Here is an 11,366-nt window from a genome sequence, read left to right as displayed (position 1 = left end):
TCCGCGCCTTAGCCTCCGCCTTGCCGTTCACCTCAAAGTACTTGATCCCGGCCTCGTCCAGCGCGCTCTGCACGATCCAGTTCTCTTGCGGCCACGCAAGATAGACGAACATCTTGTCCGGACCCGCATTTTCAGGTTGAAGCCACCCCTCGGGCACTTCCGTCGGCACCGCAAACCCACCCTCAGGAAGCGGCTCCAGCGCAGGCGCAGACGTCTTGTTCACGTGGTACTTGACGATCTCGACTGCCATCGAGATCTTCGTCGACGGGTTCTCTGCGTATGGACGAGCCCGGCAATCCTCCGCGAACGTGTGCCCTGCCACTTCACCGAGGCACTTGTGCAGCAGCGCACGCCGCACCTTCAGGTAGAACGCCTGTGTGTGTGTTTAGCAATTCTATCTTTCTCCCATATCAAGGCACCGCTCCGATCCGTGCGTCGTCGGCGCACACCGCCCTGCGGTCACCGCAGCACCCGCATCCCCCCTCGCTGCGCTCCACCCACAGAAACCTGCGTCGTCGGCGCACACTGCCCCCATCGCTCATCTCCGCCTCCCTTCCTCAACCACACTTTACTTGCCAATCCCTGCGTCATCGGCGCACATTGCCTGTCCTGCCGCCGCAGCACCCTGCACAACATCCGCCGCAGTAGCACAGGCAGTGTCCGCCGATCACGCACCGTCCGCCCACCGCGCCGCCCAAACAGACAGACGCCTGATACCTCCCCCACGCAATGTGCGCCGACGACGCACAGATACACGCCCGCACACCGCAGAACGCCCATCCCACACACAACGTGCGCCGACGGCGCACACCTCTCGACCAAACCACATCCCAAGCAAATTCACTTACATTCAGTGTCTTGTCGATCGACACGATGCCTTCCTCCCGCAGCCTCTCGACGAGGACGTTCTGCACCGCCATCTCATCCTCCCGGAGTTGGCATGCGATGTACTTTTGATGGTACGCCTTCAGGTTTGAGATCGGCTGCCCGTCGGGTCCCAGTGACATCGTCGTCCTCCGCAGGATGTGCGCACCCAGCAGCGACCGTTGGTGCCCCACCCACTTGTCGATCGCCGCCTTCACCGGGTCCTCGTTGACGTGCTTCGTTCCCCGCCCGTGCGTCGCCGCCGTCGCAACTTGCAACCGCGCCTTGCTCGCCTTCCGGTCCTTGTTGCTCGCCACCTTCACCCTCCCAAACTCCTTCCGCAGTGCCTCCATCGCCTCAGACCCAAACTGCGGGATCCGAAGCAATCGAGCCTGGTACGTCAGGTCCTGAAAACACATCCTTAGTCCTCTCACTTGCCCCCAATCCAACATCATTCACTCACCTGGGGAGTCGTGATGATCGGCGTCGCAGTCACCCCGATCGTGTACGCCGATTTCGCGATCAACGCAGACACGTACTGCCGCACAATCCTCCGCCCCCGGAACGTGTGCAGCTCGTCGATGATATACACCGCGTACCTCGTCTGAGGCCGGAACAGCGTGTGCGGCAACATCGCTGTCGCCTTCCTGGTCTTCAGCACCCTCAGGTCGTCGAACTCGTTCGCCGCCAGCAGCTTGTGGTTCCCGAAGACGTGCCGCCCGTCCGATTGCACAGCAACATGCGCAACCAGCAGGATCACCGGCACCTTCGACTCGTCCACCAACTTCCACAGCGCAACCCGGTTCTCCTCCGTCGTGTTCCCCAGGTACGGCAGGATTATGTGCGACCGCGGCACAAGGAACCGGTGAAGCTCCATCGTCCACTGATCAATCAGCCCAGGCGGCAACACGATCAAAAACGGGCCACGCGGCAGGGGCTCCTTCGCCGCAGGCATGCTCGCTGAAAACAAAAGTCCATAAGCAACCTTCCAATCCTCCAACCGCAACCACTCATCGTAGATCTCCGGGAGCCTCTTCGCCTCCTGCCCTGCCCGGATGAACTCGTACATCAGCAGCGTCGAGATCGCCTGCGCCGTCTTCCCGACCCCGACAGAGTCCATCAGCAGCGTGTTCCGCGGGTGCATCAGGTTGTACACCAGCTTCACAAGCCCCTGCCACTGATGCCCAAACAGCCCCAGCGGAACAGCCCCCTCCCCGTCCATCGCAAGCTGCCCCTCCACCGTCCACGGGTCCACAATCCCCACCGGATCCTCTGTCTCGTTCATCCCCGGCACCGCAACCGACAGAAGTCCCAGCATCCCCGCCAATTCCTCCACTGACTTCCCCGCCAGCTCCTCCGTCCCCTCCGTCCACTCAGCGTAGTCGAACGTCGGCAATTCACCCGCCGTCAATGACCCCTGCGTCTCCAGCGACTTCAGCATCTCCCTCACCGTCGCCAAGTACTGCTCCGAGTCCTCCATCGACGGCAAGAACTGCCACGCGCTCTTCAGCGCAGGAGGAAGCCCTGCAACAACACCGTTAGCGTCCTCTCTCCCTCTCCACACATACACTTACTGATGAAGTCTTCCTTCGTCAGCTGCTTCGTCAGCGCAAGCTCAATCACCTCCAGCTCGCTCTGCACCGCCTCCCATTCCTCCACCCGCACCTCCTTCCACCGCTGCAACTGAGTCGACCACTTCTCAACCGCAGAAAGGTACCCCTTCACCTGCCCATGCGTCGGGTACTCAACTTCCTTCATAACTGCAATCACGTCAGAATCAATCCTATCCATCCACATCCCCCTCACTCACCTGCGCTCGCTGCCTCGTACGCCCCCTTCGCCTCCTCCACCTTCTTCTTCGCCAACCTGAACACTTGCCGCCACCGGTTCCAAGTCAGCGTCAGCATCCCACGCACCCAGTCCGTCACCGCCAGCCGCAGAAACGCCCGACGCGATCCGAACGCGTCCCCACCGAAGAACTCCACCGCGATCTCCTGCAGGTACCGGTCCGCCTGCACCTGCTCCTTCGTCATCATCTGTCCCCCAGTCAGTACCACTCTATCCATCTCTCCACTATCCACTTACCGACGTCCCGTCCGCGCTCGTGATGCTGATCGGGTTGATCCCGTCCTCCTCCAGAATCCCGTCGATCCGCGTGTTCACCCTGCACCCCCGCGCGTCCTTCCGCAACCACTCCTCCACCAGCTTCTTCCCCTGCTTCTGGTTCGGCGACAACGTCCGCAGGAACTCGTTCTGGTTCTCCGACCGCCCGTACGCCTCGACGAAGTCCTTCATCGCCGATAGCTCGTGAGCCGCTCCCTCCAACGACCCCGGGTAGAACGGCGGATGCAGTCCCGTCCCCGTCTCCACGTACTGGTCCCAGCACCATGGCGCAGGCCCTTCCTCATTCCCCTCCTCCATCAGCTCCAGATACGCCGTCAGCAACGACACTCGCGCCGCAACGTTCCCCACAGGTCGCTTCGGTCCCATGTCGGCAGGTAAGCAGTAAGCAAGTGCACGCAGGGGAGAGTCGAACAACCCCCCCTCTCACCCACCCCCGTCCTTTTAACTATGTCCCATGACTCCTCCCGTCCTCTATCGATCATTTCATCCCTCGCAAATTTTCACCCTTCTAGATCGTCACATCCCTCTCACTCATCCCCCGCCTCTTCTCCGCCCTTCTGCCGTTCAGCATCATACCAATCTTGTCCTCAATTTCCTTTTCCGCTACGTCCCCGTTCCTCAACCCCCATCAATCTCCTTTTATCATCTATTACCTTCACCCGGCCTTCAACACCTGTCAATTAGCAACCACAATGCTGTGCACCCTTATCTCCCATCAAATCTCCAAGATCCCTCCCACTCCTTCATCTCTCATCAATTTCCTAAATCTCTGCGTCCCCAACGCACACTTGCCCCGTGCCCCCTTCTACCTCATATACCCTTGTCACCATCCTCATTTTCGACTGAGCCTACTCACCACACAATCCATCAACCCTAAGTCTCTAGTACTAGCTGTCCACAATCCCGGCCATCCGCGTCAGCTGCCTGACTCCCTCTGTGTGTGTAAACACACACAGAGGAATTCACTCACCTTTCTGCCCATGGCCCCTCCTCGTCCATGTCAACCTATCTCTTGACTTGTGCTTTATGATCGCCTGCCTACTCCGACTCACTCCTGCTCTCACATTCTGCGCCATCCCCCCATTCTCTCCTGACCCTCCTCCTCTCTTACTTGTGGTCTCGATGCCCAATCTCTGCGTTGACGGCGCACACCTGTCCATGCCCTCCCCCACCTACAACCGCCCGCACTTAGACGCCCTACACCACAGCCACTCCTCTCCCACACACACAGCGTGCGTCGACCGCGCACGCCTCCTCACCACTCTCCACACCGTCCCGCCCCTTTCACCTCCCAACCACCCACCTCCCACCTCCTCTCTCTCCCCTCATCTCTGCGTCGACGGTGCACACCTCTCCGTGCCCTCCCCCACATACAACCGCCCGCACTTAGACGCCTTACAGCACAGCCACTCCTCTCCCACACACACCGCGTGCGTCGACCGCGCACATATACACCCAACGTCCCCTGAAACTACGCCACTCATCTCCCCCCCTCTCACCGTGCACCGCAGCCACTCATCTCCCACCCTCTCACCGTGCACCGTCGACACACTCTTTCACACCGTCACCCCCTCGCCTTCCTCTACCCACTCTATGCTGTTCTCCTCCAGTCCGGAGTTTACAAAACCTATTCCCATCACACCCGGCACAGTCTTCATGCTATTCCTGCCCCACATCATGCACTCATCACACACCACTGACCCAAGCCAGTAATGCGGTGCCGATTCAGCTCCCACACGCCTTTCTCCTCCATAAAATACCTTATCAAACCAGTATCTCAGCCCAAAAATGGTAAGGGTGAACCCTAGTTTGAGGTTGGGGTTACCCCATTCTAGGGTTGGGGTCACCGCCAAATCTGCATCCCTGGCATCCCTGGATGCTCTCATAACCCTAATGCATATGTTGATATCAATGTCAATATTGATGTCAATGTCGTAAGGTGGGATGCCGTATTGTACGAGAGGGTAGAATTGGGGAGGGAATTGTCGCGGTCGCAGAAGGACCGCTGTCAACCGAACCAGCACGCCGGTTTGTGGGAACAACGCGAGTGTAGACTTGCTGACAATGGAATAGCATGCTGTGTCGCCATGGTACCATCTCAGCGCATGCAGTGAGCTGCGATTGAAGTTTCAATGTCAGTACGACGCTGGAAGGGGAGGACTCCGACGATGACATACGTAGCATCGCGGCAGCTTGTCCGGGGATAACCAAGCTGCCCCGACAGCTAACGCATCTCGAATTGCGTGAACCCGGGATTCTTCGAGTACGAACACACTGAAGCGGAGAGCCCGACATACCACGCTCCCAGGACAGGCGTGTCTGGAGCAGTCGTTCGCCTGTCTGCCTGCCCGCCTGTCATCTCGAACGGCGTCGACGTCCTTCTGAACCCGCAGCGATATAATGGAAAGAAGGTCGAATGGGAGATAGCCGTCCGGAACAGAGTCGAGTCATGGCAGGGTTCTCGTCAGGCCGGAGTCCGGACGCTGCGCATGAGTCGAATGTCGTAACGTCGGGTGTACCGCATCAGTAATTCCAGATTTTTCTGAACGCGTCTGAACGCGTCTGAAACGTCTGAATCAGACGTTTCAGACGCATTCAGACGCATTCAGACGGTCAGACGTTGGGTCCTTCAGACAAAATCTGAACATCGTTGTTATGCTACATACCTCAATACAACGGCTCTCTATACCTTCCTCCCCCTCCGGAAGACCTCCCAACATAGCGCAATGTCCACAGTTTTGTCACGGTGTGGAGGAATAGCCCGGAGACCGTTGGCCATTGTTGACCCAACATGGCCAGATGTTCTCGCAATTCATGAATTCTGACGTTGCCCAGAGGTCTGGTATGGTTGAATGACGTGGTTCATAGAGTTTCAAGTTCAGAGATAGCGAGGAGAATGAGCTACGGAGAAAACATGTGCGCGGTCGAGGTCGAAGGCGTTTAGCGCCCGCGCGCCAGACGTTCAGATAAATCTGAAATTACTGATGCGTGAGGGAGTGCGGGGGCGAATGACAATGGACTTACCCTGGAGTGCTGTGGTAAGGCGTTCCGAACCACGTTTTCGAGATGAGCTCAGAGGACCCTGGCGTACCACTGGGAAATCCCGCTGTGCGAGTCGCGGGTACGGCGGACAACCCCGGGTCAGAGGTTAGACTCATCATTTGAAGCTTAGAGTTGCAGTGAAAAGGGACGGACCGACTCCGAGGACCGAGACCGAGGCTCAATTACATAGGCGAGCGGACTCTCATGGAGGCTCGCGACTTGCCGCGGTGGCCCGGGGATGCTCGGCGACATGCGAGGTGACGCTGTTTGCGTAAAGCCAACCTGTAGGTTCTAGCTTTTAGCAGAGTCTTCACATCAACGCACTTGCGTACATAGGTAGTCCTCCGGGCATGAAGACGGCCTGACCTCAAAACGCTTCGTATTGAATTCCGCGTGAAGCAACTCGACGGAAATGGAGACTGTCTCGTTTCAACGCGGTCAACCGGGGGAGGAGCCGGCAGGCTACAGCGATATGTCGGGCTGGGGCTGCACATGGTCAGAACGGCATGTAAGAATGAAGACGGGAACCAGAATACGTACTCAGCAGATCTCCTCGAATCCCGTAGATCGTGCGGACCGCAAGAGCGCTTCCTCCCGCTTTGATAGTATTGCTGAGACGAGACCTGCCAGACTGACGCGAAACTCCGTCAAGCGCAGGCCAGAGCCAAACTGAAGTCTCCAGGCAGCAGGAGCCCTCGGAGGCGCGACTAGCCCGACGCCGAGAGCGACGTGGCGCATTCCCCGCACTACATGCGCGCCGTGCTTCTGGTGCGTGCTTGTGGAAGAGGCCCAGGCCCGGCGTCGCGACCTTGACAACTTGCTTATGCTCTTCTGCCCTTGGGGCTTCGCGCTTCGTTCTTCGTTCGACGCATCTTCATCGAAGCTGACGGCATCGGCGGGCTAGTGCTAAGTGGTGAAATCGGGGTGCGCGCCCGACACGTTCCTGAAACATGAACGTCTACCGGCGTCGGCGGCGGTGGCTGCTTGAAGCTCTACATCGACATTGCGGGATCAATATCCAGTAATTCGAATTCATTTCGATAGGATCCGGAGAGCGCTAATGTACCGGAGGTTTCAAAGTTGATATACAAAGACGGGAAGGCGAGGTATTGCAATAGGTGGCGTCGGTCGCTCTGTCACTGTCAGTATCGTCAGCGTGGGTGTGGACGTGGATTTGTCAAGCGCGATGTAACGGACGCGGCGCGGTGGGGTGCAGCGGGGAGGAGGGACGTACAGTATAGTGACATACCCGTGACGACTCCCGAACTTCGTCAGGCAGCCTTACGCACACCATTCGAGCGCAATATCTGCGGGCGGGGCTACGAAGTGTGGGGGCAGCGATAGGTCTTTTCGGACTCGAGGGCTCCGGCGACCATGGTACTAGCACAGTGCCGTGTGCCTGCAACAGGGTGAGCACGGTGGACAGAATGAGAGTTGGTGCACGCGCTCAGAAAGCTACAGCGTCGTGACCAGACGATTCGTCAACTTCGCGGCGCGCACTTTCAAGCAAGTGGCCCGGAGTCTTAGAGCAAGGATTAACAGGCTGCCGTCCATCGCGCGGCACGGCAAATGGGAGGAGACTGGCCGTGCCGAGAGTCGCGTGATGGAAGGACGTACCTCGTTTGTTTGACCGCGGATGGAGGTGAGCAACCTTGCTGTGTTAACCGCGCCGCGTCGATTTACGAGAGCTGATATGCCAGTAGTCGTCCGAGAAGACCGCCCGGTGCTCTTGAGGTTGTGAGCTGGCTCAAGGACGACTCGGAGTGTCAGAATTTTCTGGTTCAGATTCATGTTAATCGCGGCATGATATCCGAAGGTGAGCTCAAATATTCCCGGCATGACGCGGGCATTGAATTCACTTCGCCGTACCACAAGCCCCCGCTCACCGCCCATGACAAGCCGATGGAGGCGCAAAACCCAACAGTTACAGTCATCGGAGCGGCGGTCGCGCATGCCACTCACCGCTGTCCATTCTTGTTCGCCGTGTCGCAACAGATCTGGGTGGCGTTTCAATCTTCAAGCTTCAACTTGTTTCGGCGTGCGAGACTGAGCGCTGATCTGCACCCACACCCGCCGGGCCTGCGAGCGGCGAAGACATCCTCAGGCTCTTCTATCCGACTTCGAGCGCCCTCGAGCTTCAGAGCCAATCGAGATGCAGAACCAATGAACGTGGAGGCACATTCACTGAACGAGAAGGTTCGGGTTGCGATGCGCGAATGAGCGGCCTTTCTAAACGCTAGTTCATGACCGTAGATGCGCCAGCCCTGGATCCGAAGGCATGATGAGCCTTCACTGGGTGCAGGATGGCGCCTCATTACCGTAAATTCTCGACACGAGAGGTCTTCCTGTTGACGCGAAGAGCGAGGACGCGGCCGGGGTGAACTGCGCATCGACGACGGCAGGGATCAGGCCGACCTTGCAATAATCATCTGAGAGTTCACGATCCGATAGAAGGAATGAGAGTGTCCAGACCGCAGGGGAAAATCAGCCGTTGCGCCTGATGTGGAACTTTGAAGAGTCGACGGTGCGCCCAGTATCGGTTGTTTCATGCGGATGAGGGTCCCAGTGTGTGTACTCGCCAATGAGATCGTTGGGAAGGTTCTCAGGTAATATTCCAACCTGAGTCTGGCCCTGTCGTCTACACAGGACAGACGATGGGCGCTGGAGTCCGAGAACCCCCTGGTGGCGTCGCGAATGGAGTCTTCTATGCAACGACGTGAGCGAGACGAATCGTAATGAATGGATGTCGCCATGCTGACAGCCTGGCGTTAGTAAGTAGAACAGTCCCGTTGCATCGAAGGTCAAGTCTCACCCAGTACACACACGGCACATTCAATTCGTCTACGCGCTTGATGTGCGCACTAGAAGTTCGCTCTCGGGCTCCTGAAATAACAGATGGGCGAGGAATGGAAGCTGCAGAGCGACATCCCGCAGTGAGCAACATCATTCGCAGTAAGTGCGCACCCCAGCTTCTGGGGTGGGCATCGGTACCAGTACGTGTCCAAAGCACCGGTCCTAAGCTCGCATTCGTCTTCGCGAAGCCGCCACATGTGTAAAGGTGCCTGGAATATGGCCCGTCAGCGTCAGGAGCGCTTTGAGCGTGGTAGAGTCCAGAATACGCACCGATTTGTCGCAGCCCGCAGCGCTACTAACAAGACTGGCCTCAACGCGACTTAGAAGGGGTCAAGAGAGCATGATGGTCGTTGTCGCCGTTCAACGTTCCGAAGCGCCGGCCAGAAACGACAGGTCACGTGTTATCTACCACAGCAGTCGCAGCGCCACCGACTCGGCTTGAACTTGAACCTCGTCGCAATCCATCATGATGCCTTTGCTGCTTTGAATGGACTCTAAGTTAAGGCTATAGCACTCTTGACAGAGACAAATGCTTGGCTGCTCCGCCACATGAGCCGAAAACTACATGCGACACGCTCAAGCCAATGCACTAGTACGAGAATATCGCACCTTTCAAACTTTTACTGAGCACACGTCAGACTTACTTATGATATTAACAGGATCAGAAGAGCATCGCGCTCACGCTCAGAGATTTTTGGGTGGGGTAAAGGCCTCATACTTGTGCTCGTGGCCCACCGCTCCGAGTCCGAGCGACTGCGATGTGCCGTCGTACAGACGACACGCTCCATGAAGCCAAGTTGGCCGGTGACGACGCGCCCAATCGTTTGTTGATTTGCTGTATTGATGACCTAGGAAGCGGTGAGTATGACCATTGCCTCGCCGTTTAACGAACTTGGGCGATGCGGTTCAGACACTGCATGTTCGTGGAGCGGGAGACGCAAGCATTCAGGACATCTTCCATCTTGTTTCATCGTGCCCTCAGCATGCGTCTATGACGCAGGTCGTGCACGACAATACTGAATAAAATGAATTGTTTTGTCGATGATTATCCGAGCCTGTCTCTCGTGGCGTAAACCACCCTCAGTCCTCACGCCCAATGCTAGTAAAGCGAATGCTTCCGACGGGCCCCTTCGGACCGCTTGGAACCATGCACTAACCTCTTACAGCACACAGCATACGAGCAGTATCGTCGGCTAACCGACGATTTCCCCAGCTCCTACCGTTCTCGAGACGGATGTTCCGCTGCACGATATTCTGTGCGTATCCCGTTCGATTTCCTAGGCCCCGCTGCTTACACGTCTGGCGCTGACCCTCTCCGTAACTAGCTTGTTGTGCGGCGTCCGAGTGATGTATGCTGTACGCCAAGAGGCGAATTCTACCGTTCTGTCCACTGGCCCGCCTGTCGTTGCGAGAAGAAACGGCTCTCGTGCCCCAAGTGCCGATGGTCGGACTCTGCTCTACCCCCTCGCCTCACCTTCGTCCTCATCCGTTCATTTTCCCATCTCCGTCTTCCGCCTTTCTACTACACAATCATCAGCTCAGTACAGCAGCCTCCGAGTATCACCTGTCTTCAGCTGATCCGCCCATCTAACGGTAGCGGCTTCAATTGGCAGGAATACAGGTCCGTAGACTTCCCCCGTCCAAAGGGCTCGTCGGGACCGTCTCTGCACTCGGGGTGTTGTCGCCTGCACGAGAATCACGGGGAAAGAGTTTACGAGCTGGGGCAGTGCCGCTGCGGGGTATGTATTGAGTTTGTTTCCCCAGTATGGCTTGTTGACTGACAAAAAGACTTCGGTCAACTCTCTTCGAGCCCGGAATAGGTTGAATAAGTACACGCCCTCGGAGACAGGACAGGATTAGCGCAAAATTACCGCAATGTAGTTGAGAGGACGCGAGGTGTCCGGATCAATAACCTCGAGCCCGTTCTTCCAGGAATTTTCCGCCGAGGTTCGTTGCGAACTCGACCTCTCCCACACGATGGGTCTCGATCTCGGAGCTTCCGAGCCATCTAATTCGGATATACTCATCCCCGTTGCTTTAGTTAGATGGACTGCCTCCGAGTCGGACCCGTAGCGGACCGCTGCAGTGATGTCAGGTCTCAGTCAGGCGGTGAGTACTGATCTTCGACGCGACGATACTGAATTGACGTGAAGAGCTTGGCAGAAGACTTCTACGCTAACGGCGAAATAGAGACACACCTCGTCTATCACGTTTGCCATGCGACCCAAGGCTTTCCATGACCCGGCCGCCGCGGGTTTTGCCGGGGACATAGTACGCTTCCCGCGGCGACCGCAGATGTCGACCAGGATGAGCGTGTTTCGTTTCGAATTCATGCTTGATCGTGGACAATGCATGATCATAGAGGGCGAATAATCTGGAAAATATCGACCGCGATGACACTCACCAGGCTCCGAAAGTGAGTCTCCGACTTTGTTGTTGTTGTTCAAATCTTCCTGCACTCATATCACGCCGAAGCTCAGTGT

At 57.3% G+C, this 11,366-nt stretch overlaps 2 protein-coding genes across 2 annotated transcripts; one reads left to right on the top strand and one right to left on the bottom strand.

Annotated features, from left to right (window-relative positions):
* Positions 1 to 1,915: 1,915 nt before the first annotated feature.
* L226DRAFT_452151 (uncharacterized protein) lies at positions 1,916 to 2,305 on the bottom strand (the record flags this gene model as incomplete). Its single annotated transcript, XM_067675045.1, has 1 exon — positions 1,916 to 2,305. A coding segment is annotated over one exon (390 nt), but the record flags the coding sequence as incomplete, so codon positions are not given.
* Positions 2,306 to 4,110: 1,805 nt separating this feature from the next.
* On the top strand, positions 4,111 to 4,701 carry L226DRAFT_566262 (uncharacterized protein; the record flags this gene model as incomplete). Its single annotated transcript, XM_067683891.1, has 1 exon — positions 4,111 to 4,701. One exon carries the CDS (start codon positions 4,111 to 4,113, stop codon positions 4,699 to 4,701), a length of 591 nt encoding a protein of 196 aa, XP_067542074.1.
* Positions 4,702 to 11,366: the final 6,665 nt, after the last annotated feature.

The sequence above is a fragment of the Lentinus tigrinus genome (genome assembly GCF_003813185.1).
Source record: "Lentinus tigrinus ALCF2SS1-7 unplaced genomic scaffold L226scaffold_2, whole genome shotgun sequence".
Taxonomy (NCBI): Eukaryota; Fungi; Basidiomycota; class Agaricomycetes; order Polyporales; family Polyporaceae; genus Lentinus; species Lentinus tigrinus.
Note: the sequence above shows the minus strand (reverse complement) of the source record. Positions and strands in the feature narration are given on the sequence as shown.